The sequence below is a fragment of the Malaclemys terrapin genome, chromosome 7, assembly GCF_027887155.1.
Source record: "Malaclemys terrapin pileata isolate rMalTer1 chromosome 7, rMalTer1.hap1, whole genome shotgun sequence".
Classification (NCBI taxonomy): Eukaryota; Metazoa; Chordata; order Testudines; family Emydidae; genus Malaclemys; species Malaclemys terrapin.
Genome location: NC_071511.1, coordinates 108,239,664 through 108,261,414, shown reverse-complemented (window position 1 = coordinate 108,261,414; position 21,751 = coordinate 108,239,664). Strand labels below are relative to the sequence as shown.

Below are 21,751 nucleotides of genomic sequence, written 5' to 3'. Positions count from 1 at the left end.
GGGAGCGTCTAAATGCACTCGGTGAATTGCTGGGACTGATAATTAGGAATCTCAGGAGAGCCGCTTCTCAGAACAACCTGCTTCTTTTGGATGGAAGGAGTGGAGACAGTGGTTCAGTCCTGCTGATGTTTTTTAAGCCCTCCTCGCCGTTTGACGGGCATTCCCAGTGCTTTTGTGCACGTCTCTGAAAGCGTTGACGTGGAAAGAAGCAGCGGAGGGAGGGGAGGGTGAGGTGGGGGGAACTGCAGTTCTTCTAAAAATACTGAGGGCATGCCGGAGTGTGAGCAGGCAGGGGAGGAGGAGGAGGTGAGAGTGCCTCGCACCATGTTCTCTGGGTGCCCGCTGGGTGCAGTTTGGGAAATGTTCCTCCTGTGAATGGACGCACCATGAACATTTGGGAAGTGATCCTGGCTTTCTTGGTTGTGGTCCTGATCCTCGTGTCATTGCTGTCCAACGTGCTGGTGCTGATCTGCTTCTTGTACAGCGCCGACATCCGCAAGCAGGTCCCGGGATTGTTTATCCTCAACCTGACCTTCTCCAACTTGTTGATGACGGTCTTGAACATGCCCCTGACCCTGACTGGGATCATTTACAAGAATCAACCGGGGGGAGATCAGTTTTGCCACATGGTGGGATTCCTGGAGACTTTCTTGACCACCAACTCCATGCTGAGCATGGCAGCGCTGAGCATAGACAGATGGATAGCTGTGGTCTTCCCTCTAAGTTATCATTCCAAAATGCGTTACAAAGATGCTGCTCTGATACTCAGCTACACGTGGCTACACGCTGTGTCCTTCCCTATAGTGGCAGCTTCTCTCTCCTGGGTGGGTTTCCATCACCTTTATGCCTCCTGCACCCTGTACAACAACAGATCAGAGGAGAGGACACAGTTTGTGATTTTCACGGGGGTCTTTCACATCCTCAGCTTCCTCCTCTCCCTCGTAGTGTTGTGTTTCACCTATCTAAAAGTGCTGAAGGTGGCACGGTTTCACTGTAAACGGATTGACGTGATTACTATGCAGACACTGGTGCTGCTGGTGGACATCCATCCCAGGTAAGGAGATTGTATGCTCAATGAATGAGGGGGTCCCACTGCAAAGGAAGCCAGATCCGGAGCGTCAGCATCCTAAATAGGGTCCAATCTGTATCACAAGGAAGGCGAGGAGGGTATTGGGGAAGGGAGGACAGGAGGAGAGCATCTAAAATATAGCTCTGGTCTGCTTATAATCAGCATGCTTATTTGAGTTGCGCTCACATTTGCTGTTAAATTCATTGCCAACAACTCCTGAGATGGGAGAATGGCAAGCAATGTCATTTAACCGGGTTTATGTCAGGTCCGGGGAATTGCATTGGGGTGGAGGGCACCGGAGCAGCGAGCTTTGGATAGGACGGCCCTTCCATTGCAAATAGTTCTGTGAATGTTGCCCTTTGGCTCCGATGAGCACGTGCCGAAGTTTTGCTAACGACGGTCTAAAATGTGCTTGGGTACCACTGGAGGTGGATTAAACTGAAATTGAGCCTGCCCTTTAACTTTGCGCCGAATGTAATGTCTTTGCTCGAGCCTTGCATTGTCAGCGCGGAGTCAGTAACTTTCTCCCCCTTGAAGGAAGAATGCTTAGGCAAGACTACGTACCAGATAAACACGAGTGAATACCTAGATGTAAATCCACACCCGCGAGCATTCAGTGCCAGCCTTAATCTGACAAGCAAAGGGAACGGGAGTTAAATCTGCCCCCGAGATCTTCCATCAGCCCATCCTGCCTAGGTACAGAAGGAATGGGACGCTGGAATACAGCGGGATAATGATTCTTAGATGAGCATAGGGGCGTTGAAGGAGTGTGTGGAGGGAGTGGGGGGCAGGTTCAGAAGAGGGTATTTGCAGCGTGTGAGGAAGGACTAACTCGGGGGATCTGTGAGGGGATGGATCTGGCCCAATAGAGAAGTCTGGAGGGAAGCAGATTTTTGCTGGGGGTTCTTCCCGGGTCAGTAAGAAAGGAGGGGGGGGGGCGTAGTGGAGGCTGGCGGAGAGGGAGTCTAGCTGGGAGAAGACCATGGACAATAGTCAGGAAGGGAGTGACTCTGGCTGGGTGAGTGTGTCTGGCTGAGAGGCAGGGACAGACGGGCAGATGCCTGGCCGTGGGGAGAGCAGAGAGGGAGAGGTTTGGGTGGGGAACAGATCTAGCCAGAGGAGGCGGACAGGATGGGAAAGAGAGGACCAAACTCTTGAGAGGTCCGGGTCTGGCTGGAGCTAGATGGGTGTGGGGCTGGAGAGAAAGAAGAGAGCCCTTCAGGCTAGAGTGATCTTCCTGGGGGGGGGGGGACAGGTATTCAAATCTGTCTGTCTGGGGGCTGTCGTGGAGAGATGGGTCTGGTGGGTGGCGGTGGAAGGGAATGGGTCTGGCTGGCAGTGTCCTGGTTTAGGATGTAGGGAGTCTGGCTAGTTGGAGCTGGGTGGGAGAAGGTCTGGTTGACTGGGGTGGCTGAGGAGAGTGCGAATGGATAGAAGGATGAGTTCTGGCAAGGGGAAAAGTAGGGAGGAATGGGTCTGATTGATTGGGCTTGGGGGGCCCAGAGGAACTGGTCTGGCTTGGGGGTTCTAGCAGAAGTGTGTCTGGCTACCTGCAGTAAGTGATTGAAGGGGAACAGATCTGTCTAGAGGTACATTCAGCTGGGGGAAGGGAGAAAATGGTCTGACTGGGGCTGGGCTGAGGAAAGGAGGTCTGACTGGGAGTCTCTGGCTGGAGGTGGACAAGGGGAGGAGGTGTATAAAGAGAGTAGATCTGTCTGGGAAGGTCCATCTGGGCGTGGTGAAGGGGAGGAGCTGGGAGTGGGGTGGAAGGGAAGAGATTTTTCTGGGATATCTGGCTGTGGGTGGGTTGATTGGAGGTCATCTGTCTGAAAATGTGTTGGAGGGGAGAAGACCTGGCTGCGGGAGAGGAGGTCTGTATGGGGATGGAGAAAAGGTTCCATTCCATTCCAGTCATCCACAGTGACATTTCTTGCTATTGATCAACCTCAGCCTCTATCCCTGCAAGACAAACTTAGGGGCTCCCCTTGCTGGGACAATATTCAGCTTGCAGTTAGCTAGCAGCTGAGCTCCAGAAGGGCAAGACAGCTTCTTCCCACTGGTGAAGATCCTGCCTTCATGGGGACAAGAACATGAATCAAATTTCTGGTACCGCTGAGTCTTGGGTCCCCAAGTACCAAAGGGATAGGATTTCACCCATCTTTAGTGCCTGCTTTAGTTGCAGTTGACTTAGATGAGAGAGAAATGGAAACCTTAGCTCAGAAAATCTTTCCTTTTTCCACTTAAGTAACAATTTAGGGTTGTTTTCAACTAAGGATGTGGGGCGGATAAGGGAGTATCTCCTGCTGGCATTAATGAGACTCACGAGCATAAATCACTCCCTTATCCATAGCTCCATAGTAATAAGGGTTCCCCTACCATATGTGCCATTTGGTTGATAAAAAATAGCCAAATAGTTCTTAGTATTATTTCTTGCAAACACTACCAAATGTAATGGTTACTTTCATGAACAGTGCCATAGACTACATTGGGACCAATTAAAATAGTCATCACTGTTCTTGACTCTTTGGGCAGTATTGGGCCCTAAAATAGTTTCTACAGTATTTAGAAGATTATAAAAATAAGTGTCCAAACAAGCATTTTCTGTTTGTGAAAAGTTTTCTCATTTTTAATATGACTTATCATGATTTTCTCTAGCCTAGGTTAACTTGAGGATGTTTCTGAGCTAAAACATTGAAACAATGGTTTCTAGTTACCAGGGGTTGATCCAAAGTGGTTGTAAATGTTACACACCTTATCTTGCAAACTGACAGGGTAACATGGAGAACATCATGTCCATTCGTGATAATTGTAATCCATCCATTATATCAAATCCCTGCACATTGCACAGTAAAATGAGTTTTAAATCCTGTTGTAAATAACAGAAACATTGGCTGACTTTGATCTGTAGCTTTGCTGTCCCGCACTGCTGTAACAAATGGATGGAATTACTGTATATGAATCAGTTATACACTGTAACAGCTCCTATAATATGAAGCCTATAAAAAAGCCAGAGACCCTCTTATCTCTGCATATGTCTATAAAGTGCTAGTCCAGCAAAGCACTTCAGCAGATGCATAACTTTAAATATATAAGTTCTCTTATTGATTTATCTTGTGGATCAAGGCCTAAGAAATTAGGTTGGGATTTTCAAAGGAGTCTATGGGAGTTAGAATTCCAAATCCCCCAAATTTTTCAGTTCTAGCAAGATAATTGGACAGGGTTACCTTAGTATCAGCTGTATTCCCTTGTGCTTTCTGATATTTATTGTGGGAATATCTTGAATACTGCAACTACTTTACAGTTATCTAAAGCAATCTGCAATTTTTAAGGGACAACACTATTACTTACTCTCCTCCAAATAGTGCTACTTAGTTGGTTAAGAAAATTGAAAAACAAAATACAGAATATAGCAGTTATATTCTGACCTAGTTTATGCAATGGTGAACTAAAAATAATATATGGTTGTTATTTTATAACAGTTTAAAAAAGGTTCAGAAGTAGGAAATACCCTTTTTGGAATAAAACAATATAAATACATCATATACTTCACGAACTCTTTTGAACTGCAGTGTTTAACATAGGATTCTGGGTCCACAGTTAGAAACCAAGTGTCTTCGATTATATCTGATACATCACCAAATTATAGCACACATAGTTATGAACTACTTTTCACCCCTATAATAGTATTCTGAATTTGTCAAGAATATACTGTATACCTCCAGCTAATCCTCATCCACCATACATTTAGTAATTATTATTCTTACTGTAACACCTATAAACTTCAAGAATCCATGGTTGTGATTCCTAGGCTCAATATTAGTAACAGTTATAATTCTATTAACAGCAACAACACATGTAAGGGGAAACAGATATGTAGAGAGAGTAAGGAAGAGGGGAAAAAACAATATAAAGAAACTGTGGAAAATGAAAAAATATGGCAGGAATATAAAAGTGGGAAATACCTGGAGCTGAGAAGACAATTGAATGAGAGAACAAAAGGGAATAAAGACAGAGAAGGAAAGAAAAGCAAGAACTCCCCCACCACAGAAAGGAAGTTCCTTAGGAATGATTAAAAGACGTCAAATAGGAGGCACAAAGATGTAATGGTGTCATCTAGTCATCTATATATTGTTTGGCAAGACCTGAATAATTCACCTGTTGTTCACTACGTATGGAAAATACAGTCATTTCAAACATCCCACATACTCAAGAGACCATTATGAGGCACTGTACAAACTACTAGCAAAAAAGACAGTATGAGTTCCAGACAGCTACAATGTAGGCACAATACAAGGCATAATCATTACACACACAGATCTTTCCATTTTTTTAATACTGTAACCCCAACATCTCTCAGTCTTCATTTGATTCAATCAGTCAATCACTCTCCATCCTCCATGCCCCCCAATCAGCCCTTTTCTACCTACATTTTCTCCATAATGTCTATCCTCCAGTATCTCCCTCTCTCTCTCTCTCTTTCTCTCCCCTGCCCCTTCTGTCTACCTCTCATTTTCCATAACAAATATTCATTTTCCCCTTTGCATCCTTAATCTGATCTACAAATGTTAAATTTTTGTAGTCAAAATGATGGTGAACCCCAGCATACAAAGGGGTTCTTCCCACTCAGTTATTTTCCCAAAATCTTGCACCATCTGTGTTATACGACAGTACAATATATGGCCTGCATATGAGATTTATACAAAATCCCAGTTTTTATTGCATTATCTATATGACGACAAACAGAGACTATATGTTAAGGAATGTGAATGAGGGTACAAAGTTCAAGCTGAGTGTTTGTCCTTCACTAAGCATTTCCTGCCTTGCCAATGCCCAATTCCTCTTTTTGGATGGAATATATTTAGGCCACAATCCTGCACTGAGAAACATGTACACACATCCCTCTGCCCCCTGTGGTTCATAATTCAGGATTGGGATCTTATTTACCAATATATATATATATATGTATTTTTTGAAATTTATTTTTATGTACACACAAGGGTGCATAATGCTGGAAAGGATGGCCACATTATTCCTGAATTGTAAAGCAACCGGTACTCTTTGAAGATCATCCAAAATGAGTGCCAAGAAAACTTTTAAAACACCTCACGTGATCATGTGTTTGGGGCACACCTTTAAAAAATTGTTTTACATTTTTATTACTATTGTTTTTCATCTCTCTACTCATAAAGCCATGTTGGCTTACTTATATACTGGAGTAGACAGCTAGAAAATTTAGAAATCTCCCCCCCCAAAATTAGCTTCTATATATCACATTGTGGTTATTTGAAAGTCCATTATCTCATAAACTTTCCATTCTAGAATGAATTGCTTTATACCAGCTTTCCAACAGAGTATAGCATAGTTGTGAAATTTCCTTAATTAATGATCTCAGTGATCTGAAGAAACATTAATGAAAGGTAGATGATGAGTGCAGTTCTATTATCATTACTGAAATATATGTCTATGTATATATATTTATATATATACACATTAGTGCTGTTGATTAATCGCCATTAACTCATGCGATTAACTAAAAAAAATTAATCATGATTAAAAAATTAATTGCGATTAATCACAGTTTTAATCACTCTCAAACAATAGAATAACAATTGAAATTTATTAAATATTTTGGATGTTTTTCTACATTTTCATATATATTGAACTCTGTGTTGTAATTGAAATCAAAGTGTATATTCTTTTTTATTACAAATACTTGTACTGTAAAAATGATAATCAATAGAAATAGTATTTTTCAATTCACCTCATACAAATACTGTGCAATCATTTTGTCCTGAAAGTGCAACTTACAAATGTAGATTGTTTTTGTTACATAACTGCACTCAAAAACAAAACAATGTAAAACTTCAGAGCCTACAAGTCCACTCAGTCCTACTTCTTGTTCAGCCAGTTGCTAAGACAAACACGTTTGTTTACATTTACAGGAAATAATGCTGCCCATTTCTTATTTACAATGTCACCTAAAAGTGAGTACAGGCTTTACATGCACTTGTGTAGACGACATTGCAAGATACTTACATGCCAGCTATGCTAAACATTCGTATGCCCCTTCACGCTTCAGTCATCATTCCAGAGGACATGCTTCCATGCTGATGACCCTCATTAAAAAAATGTGTTAATTAAATTTGTGACTGAACTACTTGGGGAGAATTGTATGTTCCCTGCTCTGTTTTACCTGCATTCTGCCATATATTTCATGTTATAGCAGTTTTGGATGATGACCCAGCACATGTTCATTTTAAGAACACTTTCGCTGCAGATTTGACAAAACGCAAAGAAGGTACCAGTGAGAGATTTCTAAATATAGCTACCGCACTCGACCCAAAGTTTAAGAATCTGAAGTGCCTTCTAAAATCTGAGAGGGATGAGGTTTGGAGCATGCTTTCAGAACTCTTAAAAAAGCAACACTCCGATGTGGAAACTACAGAACCCGAATCACCAAAAAAGAAAATCAACCTTCTGCTGGTGGCAAGTGACTCAGCATAATGAAAATGATAATGCATCGGTCCGCACTGCTTTGGATTGTTATCAAGCAGAATCATCAGCAGCATGGACGCATGTCCCTTGGAATGGTGGCTGAAGCATGAAGGGACATATGAATCTTTAGCGCATCTGGCATGTGAATATCCTGCAACGCCGGCTACAACTGTGCCATGAGAATGCCTGTTCTCACTTTCAGGTGATATTATAAACAAGAAGTGAGCAGTATTATCTCCTACAAATGTAAACCAAATTTTTTGTCTGAGCGATTGGCTGAACAAGAAGTAGAACTGAGTGGACTTGCAGGCGCTAAAATTTTACATTTTTATTTTTGAATGCATTTTTTTGTACATAATTCTACATTTGTAAGTTAAACTTTCATGATAAAGAGATTGCACTACAGTACTTGTTTTAGGTGAATTGAAAACAAACTTTTTTACAGTGCAAATATTTGTAATAAAAAATAATATAAAGTGAGCACTGTATACTTTGTATTCTGTGTTGTAACTGAAATCAATATATTTGAAAATGTAGAAAACATCCAAAAATATTTAAATAAATGGTATTCTATTATTTTTTAACAGTGCAATTAATCACATGATTACTCGCAATTGATTTTTTTAATCGTGCGATTAATCTCAATTAATTTTTAATCGCTTGACAACCCTAATAAACATATAAGTGCATTTGCATATGGAAATATACATATACACATAAATACACATATATAGTATCTAAGAAAAAGAGTGAAAGAAAATATATTAAGATGTGATGTGTTTATCACATGCTTTTAGGATGGTTGTGTTACTCACAAGTTGGGACATCTTGCGTGACATATGCAGTGTCCCAGTTGAGTGTTAATAAAACCTGAATACTAAATGGTTCCAAATATGCCACATAACATAGAGAAAAAATATTTTAGAGAGTTAAAAAAATTGATGAGAATTGGGGGTTTTTTTGGATTAAGTTCCTTCACCTAGAAAGCCAGGTGGCTGAGTTGCCATGAGTTCAGCTGTACAGGGCAAAGAGGAAGCAATAAAAACCTCTATCAGTAACCTAAAATAGATGGTCTAGATCTAAAATGCCACATATTTAAAATCCAATTTCCCAGTTCCTTCAGGACTGAAAGCAAATCCTGGGTTCCAGTGGAACCCTTTCCCAAAGGTATAAAAATTCCACTTTTACCCTTGAAGAGATCAACAAACAAAAACAAAAAACAAAACAAAAAGAGAATTTGCACGTGGCATTGTTGAGATATGATTCTCCCCATCCTGGGCAGGAGTATTTTTTTCAGGAATGGGGGTGGGAATCACATATTTCAAGGGAGGAAGAAACTTTTTTTTTGGCATGTTTGTTTTAAAAACAGTGACTGAAGATGTCCAGGGAGCTGGCAATATAAGAATTTATTTCCAACTGAGAACGTAGGAAATCCGTTCTCTAACAAAACCCACGGCAAGCCTTGGAACTCATTGCCACAAGGTAGCAATGAAGGACAGAATTTAGTAGGATTCAAAAAAGGATTAGACACTGAGATGATAATGAAAATCTTTATGGTTCCGTTAGCCTTAAGTGCTATCAGAATCCGGAGATGGGAGTAAGCCCTATGCCTGTTACTGTATACATGTTTGGAACTCAGACCCAACAATGCATTTACAATAAAATTATTGATAAATGACAATTACAGAAATGCTGCTCCTGGCTCGAACCGTGAAGTCCTAACTTAGGATCAATGGTGGCTCTGCTGTTAGTCCTGTGCATGAAACAGCTTCCAGTTGTGCTGCCCCAGGAGCAGAGCAGGGAACAGATTGACTCAGAGCCCCAATCTGCCTCCTGGTTTCCCTTGCTCAAGGGGGAATGTGCCTTTGCCATAGCATATGTAGTCATGCTAGTTGGGACATTGAGGGAGATGGGGCATTTTCCCTGCCCCTTTCCACCCACATGCACAGTGCAGACGTAACAGCCCTGAGAAAGGGCTCTTCTCTCCATGTATAGATGAGCAGAATGGGCCTCAACTGGATCCTAAATACACTCACTCCTCATTTAGGTGAATTGATACTGATTTCAGTGGAAGTTTTGCCAAGTAAAACCAAAGGCTCATTTCAGAAAGGTGCTGAGGATCCTCACTCACTTAATTTCATTTTGAGGTGAGCTCCTTAGCAACTCATAGGTGGCTCATAGAACCAGGGTTTCAGATCACCTCCAGATCTGGCCCAATGTGAGTTTTAAGAAGCAGTTCATGTGCTACAATGGCAAATATTATACCGAAGTAAATATATACGGTAGTTAATTTCTTTCTACTTGTCTAGTCAGTCCTTATAAACAAAACATGCAGGTTTCAGTCCAGGGTTCAGGATGTTATAGCTATTTAGACTTGATATTTAATTGTCTGTTTTGCAAAGCTACATAAACTTTTTTCTAGTATTATGCATAGAAATTTATAAGTCATTACAAAGCGTATGGCCATACAATTCATATCTATGTGATAGAATGATCTTTCTAATGTCATACAAAACTTTCACAGTATGTTATATTTTTTCAGTTACATTTTTATTGCTTTTAACTAAGGTATTAATATACTGAATATGTATTGGTTATCACTTTGGGAAGTTCTGATCTCCTTTTTTCTCCTCCCCTATAATATGTTGTTTAAAATGTTCTTTCTATAGACTCGTGTTCCATATGTACCATTTTGGTTTTTTTCCAAATTCCATTGACTACAAAGGGCCAAATTCAGGCCTGATGTAAGCAGGTACAACTTCCACTGATTCCAAGGAGAGGTATAGCTACTTTCACCAGGGATGAATTTGACCCAATCTCATTATAAAAGAATAGAATTTAGTGTGTGTGTGTGGGGGGGGGGGGGCGGTGCGGGGGAGAATATGAGTTAAGGGATACAATGAATTAATAGATAGTAGTGTCCTGTATGACTAGAACGTTTTCTGGGAAGACTTGTATAAGCCACTCCAGGAGTAAAACCATTAAAATCTGCTATTTGGTATTGTGATTCATGTTATTGTTTGTGTTAAATGTTACACAGTGTACGAGAGCGTTGTCTAGAAGAACAAAAGAGACGGCGGCAACGAGCAACAAAGAAAATCAGTACCTTTATTGGTACTTTTATACTTTGTTTTGCACCTTATGTAATTACAAGGTAAGTTCAAACCTACCTACTGAAATTCCATATGCACTAACTGAGAAAAGTTAGATCAATCAATCAGAAAACAAAATATTAATCCACAAGTCTCCTATTCTCATCAAATTTTTTGTCAAACATTTCCACTGTTATGAAGGTTGCATTTACTGTAGTAAGGGTATTCTATATATTTTATAGTTCTTATTCTGTCCAATTCTCAGTCAGGCAACAGGTCAAACTTTGATCTCAAAGTCCAAATAGGCCAGGATTCTTCTCTCATACACATCAGAGTAAATCAGGAGTAACTCCACTGAACTCAGTGGGTCAGATGGGTCTGCTGTCCTTATTCATGCTTAGTTCAGTACACAAATTGTCCCTCTGATTTCAGTGGGACGCTTTACAGAATAAGGTACTACACAGCCTGAGTAAAGCTATGAGAATCTGGTCAAATGAGATCAGAATCTGGCCCACAGACTTAAATGGAAGTTTTGTCTCAGTGGATAGAGCTCTTAATAATAAACAGAATATCAAAGCTTTCGTGGCTCAGAGCTAAAACAAAAATTCTTGTGATTTATGATCAGATGCCAGTTTCCATCTGCTATCTTATCTTTAAAAATGGTCCTATAGGAAACATAAAATTAATCCTATGAGATAAAAATGTTAAAGCATGTAGCCCAGATAAACATTCTGAAGTTACATATATTGGAAAGGAATGTTCAACTTGCATTCATTATTAAAGGACTCCAGACAAATTTTGGTGCTGGAACTGGAGAAGGAAATTTCTTCTTGAATATTACTGAATGCTGTTCTAGTGAAAATAAATTACTGGAAAGTCAGACCCAACATATGTGGGCACAACCTAAAAGGTTAAGTTAATTCTTTTGGAATATTTATGATATTTGGTATATATATATATTTTTTTAAATAGGCTTAAAATCTCTTGGCAGAACTGGAGGTTTGAGTGTCATTCATGATGTTACGTCCACGACAATAATGACCATTAAATACATGGTGTTTATTTGTAACAGAACGTGACTGTATTTATTGATAAATTCCACTTAATAACAGCAATAAGATCTTCTAGGCAACACATTCTGACACTTTTTAGATTATTAGAATCACTTAGTCTTCAGTCTCATGCTTTACAATGTCAGAACTAGAGTATTTGTCTGATTTCAAGAGGCTAACTTCATTTTATACTAAAACTTTGAATTTAAGGCTGAATGGTGATTTTTAAGGTTCTTCTCCACAGTAGCCTATGGCTCAGTCTTGCAAGGCGCTGAGCAGTCTGTCCTAAATCCAGCAAAGCTCATTAGGTACATGCTTAACTTTAAGCATGTGAGTAATCCTGTTGAAGTCAATCGGTCTATCAAGTGATCAAAGTTAGGCAGATATCTAAGTGGGAACAGAGTTCTCAACACTTTTCAGAATCGAGCGCCTAGTCATTTTTCTAAGCAAAGAGTGAATATAAGGTATGCATGGAAAGAGAAAGTTAATCACTCAGGCCCTCTTTCAGCAATCCATTCCTAATTCAGCAAAGCACTTAAGCACATGCTTCAATTAAATATGTGCTTACCTGCTATGCTGAGTAGGGATGGTTTTAAGCATGTGGGTTAATGCTTTGCTGAATTGAGGCCACAAAACTGTAAATCATGAGGCGTGATGATTGATCTGGGTTTAGAATAAGGGGATCTCAAAGTAACTTTGGTTTAGCCAGGGAAAAGCTAATCTAACTGGGGTTAAAAACCAGTACTTTCAGTGATTCAAACAAGTACTGTAGGCAACTGTTTGTTTTTAGCTCTGAAGTAGAAACATGCTATTAAATACTTATTAAGGATACGCCCCTTTAATTTATAACAAACCTCATTAGGTCCAGTCACTGACATGTATCAATACTCCTTGTTTCTGAAGGGCTTTGGTCCATATTTCTAGACTTACTAACATAATAATATGATAGCTGTACCTTTCTATATTATATGCTAATATACTTTGATTTGCAATAATGCTGCTAGTCCATGCTTCCGTTCCTTATATCTTTATATTAAGATATGTAGCTATACCTACCATTAGATAACATTCTCACACATCCCTTTATTTCCTCTCTGTAGATTTTCAATACAAATATTTTTATTTCAATTTTTTCTGGCGACCTATTGCAGACTCTAGGCCCTTCATATTATTTCATAATATTCAACATTTACTCATGTGAGTAAATTCTGTGTGTCAATAATCAGGCCCTAAATTAATGAATTATCCCATAACATCAGCAAAAAATAGCCCACAAGCTCTAACAAACAAATTTTTAACGAAAAAAGGTAAGAATTCTCTTATGTCATCGTGGAACATTTGACAAACAAACAATGCCACATTTTTCAAACCTGCTTGTCTGATCTTTGCAGACAAAATCCTGTTTGTACAAATGAGTATTTGGGGACAGAATTCCAATGAGGGGTTCCCACTTGCCAGTTTGTGCATATAAATACTCGATTTTCATAATCAATTTTGGGCAGCCAGTTTTGAAAAAAACAGCCTTCTAGTCTCAGTTGAAAGCCTTAATTGATGTGAAGTGGAGATATGACAATGGCTAGAAAAAAAGGCTTCTGGGGCTCACAGGTCAGGTTATAGGAATTCACATGTCACTCTGATTCCTTGCAGAACATGGCAGGTTATGATACATACACACACTGAAGAAGCAAGACTGACTGTTAATAAGGCTGCTCACAATCACTGAGAAGCAGTCATTTTCATACTTTTGGAGGTTATCCAGTGCAGTGGCTATTAAAACAAGCACTTTGTCAAAAGGAGGACATCATGCTAACAGGCTCCCATTTTACCAAACAATAAGGTGAAGAGCTGCGTGCCTGGAGCTTCTTTATAACAATTAACACAGAAATCAACATGTAGCATCAAAACTTTCTGATAAAGCCTTGAAAATAAAGATCTCATCAGTACAACATATTTAATCAGAAACTATTCAGGTCAAATTCTGATGTCAATGGGAGTTGTGTGCAAATATCTGAGGGCAGAAGTTGGCCCTTAGCATTTCGACATATACTAAAACAATAAGAATTCAGGCTAAATGGAGGTAATACACTAGAGACAGTCTTAACCAAATTTCTGGAAAATGAATGGATTTGTTCTGATACGATCATCTAAAGACCCAGAAAATATCTGTTTTGTCTCACTGTTTAATGATAAAATGTTTGAGACTGTCTGTTCTATACTGTGTTTTTTCCTATAACTGTTCTCAGATTACAGCACTGAAAATCAAGTATGTTGGAACTACATCACTGTCTAAGCTTCTTTAGTGTGTTTGCAGTAAAAGCTTTCACTACAACAAATGTTTAGACACAGAGGCATGCACTGATTTGACTAATACAAAGGGGTTTCACTAGAGTGCCTAAGAGATTAATGTCTTAATTCTCAAACTAAACAAACATTCTCTCCTGTTTACTGGAAGTGAAGTTAAAAGATTTATTATCTACATGACATCCTTTCTAATAATTCTAAAATTCTAAAATATTAACAAAATATTACAAGGAATACAGCTTTGAAGCATTAAGGCATTTGGAATTGTGTAGATGATGCTGTGGAATTTAATTTACAGATGGCACTAAAATATTAATGCGACTACTGAAAATGTCACTTTTTGGCTCTAATGTTTCATGAAAATTGAAACTGGATGCATAGAATGTCCCTCATCAATGGGAAACAAAATCTTCCTTCAAAGATGATGACAAATACAATATGTCTTGAATATCCATCATGGAATTGTCTGTGTATTGCACAACATTCAGCATTGGGCTCTGTGTACATTTCTATGCCTGTGATTTTATTACATATGTTACATCTGTAATAAAAACACAGGCATAGAAATATATATATAGTTGCCAAAAATAATGCGCTATGTATTATGCAAATTGTAAGTTTCAAGGACACCTACATATAATTTAATAAACTACTAAAAATTCTGTTGATAAATGTGAGAGATTTCTAATAGGCCTCAATCATTGAAGAAAAAAATAGCAGTGAATCTTGGATAGCTTCCTCTAACTGTCTACTTGATGTGCTTTTAGAGAAGATTGATTATAATTCATGGAATTGATTGACTCAGGGTCAAACACAAAGTTCACATCTTGGTTATTGAAGGCATCCACTGAATTTAATGAAGTTCCATCAAACTCTATCAGAATATGAAACGTCTCACCCAGTAAAGTATTCTCTAGTTACCAGAGTTTGAATGACTCGTCCTTCTCCTATCTGATCTCTTGACCTCTTTCCCACATTTTAGAGCACTTTCTCTGTCTGAGAAAGAAGTATACAGCTTGTTACCAAACAATTTTAGAATGGCTATATGAAGAAAAGATTAGAGAACCTGAACTGAATTTGTTAATGGGCATCTTCAACATGAAGGGGTCCTGGTTATGTGTGGGAAAGAAAATCCCTTTTGAAACTTGACAGCTATGCAATAGCCAATATGCAATTATTTGAAAGGGAAACTAATCTACAGTACAGCACTTTTTGGTTTAAACTCAATAGCCAAACATTGTCTTCACTTGCTGCCCTTGGACAATGATTCCATTTAATTGTCTTAGTTCATATACATCTAAACATTCACAGTATTGGCAATAGGTGATAGTAACAGCTCACAGACTGCAAGTAATTATACTGTTCAATGTGCAGACCGACAGACATTGAAGTCATGTTTGTCAACTGATTTTAAAATGAAAAGTCCCTCTATGGCTTATGAGAGGTTTATCATCCTGATATTGACTGGGAAACTATGAGAGCAAAAGTGGTTTTCACAGCAAAGAAAAAAATATGCTGGAGAGTATTTCTATCATGGGGTCCACCTTTCTGCTGTGTCGCCCCTTAATTCCCTTTCTTTCACTGTTCCTGCAACATCTAAGATCACACTAAGAAACTTTACCATCCATATAAAGAAACACACCCCCATACAAAATAGTATTTAAATGCTAGTGTAAAAGACATAGAACGATCTTCATTATTATCTACATTACAGTAGTGTCTAGAAGCCTCAACTGAGATCATGGCTCCATTATACAGCCTCAAAATGACTTTGACAAGTTGGAGAATTGGTCTGAAATCAACAAGATGAAATTCAATACAAATGCAAAGTACTGCGCTTAGGAAAGATGCACAACTCCAAAATGGGAGATATCTGGCTAGATGCTAGCACTTCCAAAAAGGATCTAAGGGGTATAGAGGAAAGTAAATTGGATATGAGTCAACAATGTGATGCAGGTGCCAAAAAATCTACTATTCTTGGATGTATTAGCAGGAATGTCACATATAAGACATAGGAGGTAATTGCCCTGCTCTATTTGGCATTGGTGAGGCCTCAGGTGAAGAACTATGTTCAATTCTGAGCACCACACTTTAGGAAAGGTGTGGATAAATTGGAGAGAGTGCAGAGGAGAGCAACAAACATGAAAAAAGGTTTAGAAAACCTGACCCATGAGTAAAAGTTAAAAAACTTGGGCAAGTTTAGCACTGAGGAAAGAAGACTGAGAGGGGACCAGATAACAGTCTTTAAATACTTTAAGGGCTGTTATAAAGAGGCCAATGATCAATCGTTCTCCAGGTACACTGAAGGAAGGAGAAGTAGTAATGGGCTTAATCTGTAGTAAGGGAGGTTTAGGTTAGATATTAGAAAAATCTTTCCAACTATAAGGGTCATTAAGCTCTGTTAGATTTGGGGTTAGGCTTCCTAGGGACATTGTGGAATCCCTGTTATTGGAGGTTTTTAAGAACAGGTTGAATGTTTGTCAGGGATAGTCTAGGTATACTTGGTCCTGCCTAAGCACAGGGGGCTAGACTAGATGATCTCTCGAAGTCCCTTCAAGCCCTACATTTCTATGATTCCGAACAAGGTGCTGTACAAACACATAGGGCTTGTCTACACTTTCAGCACTGCAATGGCGCCTCTGTCATTCTTAGTGAAGACGCCTACCCGGAGCTTCTCCCATCGGCATAGGTACTCCTCCTCCCCGAGAGGCAGTAACTACATCAATGGAAGAAGTTCTTCTATCAACACAGCACTGTCTACAGTGGGGGTTAGGTCGGTATAATTACATCGCTCAGGGGTATGGATTTTGTTTACAGTGTAAGTAGGCAGGACAAACAAAAGGTGGGAAGGGAAAGAGAAACACGGAGAGGTGAAGTGACTTGCCCAAGGCTAGTGGCAGAGCCAATTAAGGAACCCAGGTCCCAATCCAGTGCCCTAACCTCTGGCCCATGCCGCTTCTCAATTCTCCTTGAAAAAGCATGATTGAGGGAGGAATTAAGCAAGAGATTAATAAACCAAGGGAGAAGACATACAATCTGTAAGATGATTGAGTCAGACAAAGCTACTTTTAATACTGCTTCAAAAACTGTGCCTCAGTCATGCTCTCTGAAACAGTACTGACAGTTTTTTTCCCTGCAGGAACACTAGCAATAAACCCATTTGCTATACATGTTCATGGGGACCTGCTGCTGAAAACTTTCAGCAAAGATTTAATTGCCCAATGCAGATCAGGGCATTTTATTCTCAGATAGCAGGACATGCATCTTTTGAAATACTGTTCTGGAAAAATCAATTGTTTTTCAACAATTTTGGACACATATTAAGCAGAACTGCCCTTCGGTGCTTCTCAAAGACATTTCAAGAGAAAAGCTTGCAAAATATTCAATATTGTCTTATCAACATTGCCTGAAATATCACAAAATGAAGTATCTGTATTTGAATCAGCATAAAATGAAGTAACTTAGTTGAGAAACTCTTTTCGCTGCTGCTTTGAAAAATTCACATCGCTATATTGCACATGTGTACGTTTTTTCCATTAAATGACGGATTTATTAATTCAGAACATCTCTCTAATATTAGCATCTAGATGATCTCTCAGTGATGAATTTTCCTGCATTGCCCCCTTTTCTTAGAGACAGATCAAATGTTGAATGAAGACAATTGGAATCTTTCCATTACATTTAATAGAAATTGGATGTTTCATCCATTATTTTAGAGCCAGATAACACTCGTGATACTTGCTACTGTCTAGGGTCATTAGCCAGGCTGCTCAAGAGTTGGTCCAGAACAGCTGGAAGAGGTATATGGTTCCTCTGTGACAACAAGACAATTTCCAAAATGTCTAATATACAAAAGTTATCGAGAACATTACAGGAACTACCAGGGCCACCCGGGGTGGGGCGGGGCAAGTGGGGCAATTTGCCCCAGGCCCCGGGCCCCGCAGGGGCCCCCATGAGAGTTTTTCCTCACTCCGGGGGTCCTTCACTCGCTCTGGGGGCCCCGGAAAACTCTTGCGGAGCCTGGGCCCCCAGAGCTTCTTCCACTCCAGGTCTTCGGCTGCAATTCGGCGGCGGGGGGGTCCTTCTGCTCCAGGACCCGCCGCCGAAGTGCCCTGAAGACCCGCGATGGGGGGGGGTCCTTCCGCCCCAGGACCCGCTGTCGAAGTGCTGGGTCTTCGCCGAAGACCCCAGGCCCCCTGAATCCTCTGGGCAGCCCTGGGAACTACCATCCTTCAAGATCTAGGATACATCTACACTGCAAAGACAAAAACACAACCCCTGAAGCAACAAGTCTCAGCGCCTAGGTCAACTGACTCAGCTTCATGAGGCTTGCACGACAGGGCTAAATATAGCAGTGTAAATATTCCCACTTGGGCTGGAGCCTACGTCCTGACACCCATCGAGCTGGGAGGGTCTCAGAATCTGGGCTTCAGCCTGAGCAGGAACACTATACACTGCTATTTTTAGACCCATATTTCAAGCCCAAGTTAATTTAGCTGGGCTCAGACTTGCTGCAGTAGTTCTTTGTGTTTTGTGTTTGGTTTTTTTTTTGCCATGTAGACGTACAGCTAGTATTCTGCACATGCAATCCACTCGCCTGAGCAATGGCACTCCTCTCGGAGTTGAACTCTAGCATACTAAAAACGGTTTTAGGACAATATTTAGAAAATTATTTTGGACAATTTGGAAAAAAGGTTCTTGTAAGAGTTGAGATTAATTCGTTGTGCACCAGTGATTGTGTGATAATAGCATGATATTTAACAGGAAATTTTCAGTGAAGACTGTATTCATTTCATTAATTAATTTGTGACTAAGCAAAACCAAAAATAAACATGAAGCTGATGATACACCACTATTAAAAATAATTTCTGAAGAAAGCCAAATGTAAATTCATGCTTTCCTTTACTAGACCAAGACCTTATAGGAATAAGCATCCAGTAGCGATCAAAGAAAGCAATACACCTTCTCAGGAAGGGCATACAGATAGGATACAGCCTACAGAATCAAAGAATAATTGTTGAATATCTTTTATGAATCATAAGATTTGTGTGAGGTCCCTAAATGCTCAATGTGAGACCCACACTGAAAGGGACCTGCTCTAAATCAACAGGAAGTACATTCTTCATTTTCTTTTCTCATTGTTACTAGAAAAGCCATGGGAGAGATCATACAAGTAAAGTCATGTTCATATCAATATTTCCAAATATCAAGCTTGAACAGTAAACATATCCTTGCTTCAAATGGATGCAACTTCATTGAAGCCAGTGGAATGCATTTACTTACAGCTGGGCTATATGTGGTCCAATATAGTGAACATTTCTGCTCAGGTCAGATCCAGAGATGATTCCTCAGGATTTCCGACTACAGTAAATGCAGCTTATCTGAGAAAGGACTGAGTAAAACATGAGAATTTGGTCTCTTGCATTTAGTTTAAAGATCTTGGGGAGGTGGGCTCATGTTTTTTTCCCTTCTTGATGCTATCATTCAGTAGCTTCAAGATCCCAAGAAGGCAGCTGTATATGGCTTATGTGTGAGGGAATGTGGTTTCCACAATAAAGAACCACCACATAAAAAAACAATACAGCTGGTACTTGGTCTGTGTGGGTTTGTTCTGTTGTGCACAGAACTGGTCATCCAGTTATAGTCCTCTGCTAACCTGCACAGGGAGGTATGCATGTAACTTCCATTTATAATAAAGGCAGCTGTATGTAGAACCAATGTGCTATGTTGAAATTGTAGTCCCTTGCTCTGCTAAGAACTGAACAATACAAAGAAAATTCCTCTCCCTGATCCAACTGGTGTGCCACTAGCAGTTTGCTCTGTTTCCATCTGTACTGTTGTTATGTCTCTCTCTCAGTAACACTTTTCCCCGTTTCTTGGCAGACTGGTAGAATTATCATCCGTAGTCCCCATCAATTCTCACTGGGGAGTCATTTCCAAGTGCTTGGCTTACAGCAAAGCTGTTTCAGACCCTTTTGTGTACTCTTTATTACGACATCAGTACAAGAAGACGTGGAAGGACATAATAAACAAGATTCTTAAAAGAAGCTCCATAAATTCCTCAGCCCTCACAAGCGAATCGCACAATCAGAATATATTGCAAACAACTGAATGAGGAAGCCAGCACAGAATCTCCACGAAAGATGGAAGAATACAAGGTGGTTGGGGGGAGTAACATGTAGCTATCATTAACTAACAATGGTCATGAAAGTTATTCACTGAAGCTCACAGTCTAGCTTGTACCTCATCAGCAGCCCATGTAACAACTTTCCTAGTGAAGCTGGCTGCTTCACATGTCCTTCTTTTGACATGAAGTGTTGTAATTGATACCTGAACCTGCCAGCTCTCCAAACGCAAATATCCCATTGACTTCAATGCAAGGTGATGCATCCATAATGAGTCAAACCCTGTCCTTATTTAAGGGAGCCATAGAAGTGGCAGGAGCAAAACTTTGCAGGGTCCATTTTAATGCTACTCTAAAAAGCTGTAGTGTGTATCCCTGGCTTGCACATGTTGCTGGCTCCATGTGATGCTCCACCCGATCCCCCTTGCTAGAACTACGGAATGATGCTCACCTGGCTGCTTGAGTAGGTCTCTATGGAAAATCTTGTTAGACCTTAATAGAAAATTATCTGTCTGTTTACCTATGTGCTTATATGGCCCCTTTGCTGTAGCTTCTGAGGTCCTTTTTCTATATGCTTTTTTGAACTATCCTGTAGAACTGAATAGAGAATGAGATCTTCTATAGAGTGCTATAGGATGGCTCAATTAAGGCCATCTTTCCTTATTAAATCCTGTAGGTTCTCAGAGTAATTTCTATAGAACTTTCTTGGTTTCCTCCCCATGAAATTCTAGAGGACTTTTCCACAGGGTATACGGGGATAAGAGGTCAGGGTACATATGTCCCTTTCCCACATGTCTGAAATGTATAGGGATAGGGGAGGATTTTACCCAATGACTGCAGGACTGGACTCATTTCCCAGAAAGTTTTCAAAGAGTCTAGTTATTTTCTTCACTGAAACTTTATTAATCATGAAAAGCTTTAAATTGTTATGGTTTTTGATGGTTAGTTGTTTTTTGGGAGAAGTAGAAGATGGTTTGAAGTAGAGATAGGCCCAAAGCTGAAATGGACTGGGCCAAAAATCATGGATCCAAATTCTCCTAAATTTGTGGTCCAAACTCTGGATCAAGATTTGAATTTCCCAAATTTCAGGGTGTTAGATTTAGTCCCTTATAGAGCTAGATTCAATCTGCAGACTTCAGTCTGAACCCAGATTTGAAGCTAATCCCATTTCTCTTTTAGAGGTATGGTTTCTTCTCAGTCTTTTATTAAAGAACAGCTCTGTCATTATCAATCACTGCATTTTCAGTCGGCAGTTAATGCAGATATACACATTGGCAAAACATTCAGACAAAATCAAGACAATCCTATGTACAATATTTCTATGGGGACTTCATTCTGTATATTACATTTGGTTCAGTCCTTAGCATAAGAATCTTTACTGAGTTCAGGGCAACACAATTCTGTTTTGTAAGTATTATTCGGTTGACTTTATCCTTTAATTATAACTATAGTCAGTAGATGACTTCATAATTAAGTGAAACCTGACCCTGAAACCATCATCCAGCCATTCATTCAGAATTATATTCACTGATCATCAGCAATTGTCCTTTTGATTCAATGAAAACCAAGGTGGCATAAGATTATCTCTGTACATTCCAAATGTTTTGCCAGTTAACTG

At 39.8% G+C, this 21,751-nt stretch overlaps 1 protein-coding gene across 1 annotated transcript; it reads left to right on the top strand.

Annotated features, from left to right (window-relative positions):
* The first annotated feature begins 386 nt into the window (after window positions 1-386).
* On the top strand, window positions 387-20,124 carry GPR26 (G protein-coupled receptor 26). The gene is made up of 3 exons (XM_054033320.1): window positions 387-1,054; window positions 10,605-10,718; window positions 19,893-20,124. The coding sequence occupies exons 1-3, from the start codon at window positions 387-389 to the stop codon at window positions 20,122-20,124; spliced, it is 1,014 nt and encodes a 337-aa protein (XP_053889295.1).
* Window positions 20,125-21,751: the final 1,627 nt, after the last annotated feature.

Coding starts and splice junctions, on each gene's coding strand:
- GPR26 (XM_054033320.1), top strand. CDS start 387: ATGAACATTTGGGAAGTGATCCTGGCTTTCTTGGTTGTGGTCCTGATC. Junction 1,055..10,604: donor CTGGTGGACATCCATCCCAG/GTAAGGAGATTG, acceptor AATGTTACACAG/TGTACGAGAGCGTTGTCTAG. Junction 10,719..19,892: donor GCACCTTATGTAATTACAAG/GTAAGTTCAAAC, acceptor GTTTCTTGGCAG/ACTGGTAGAATTATCATCCG.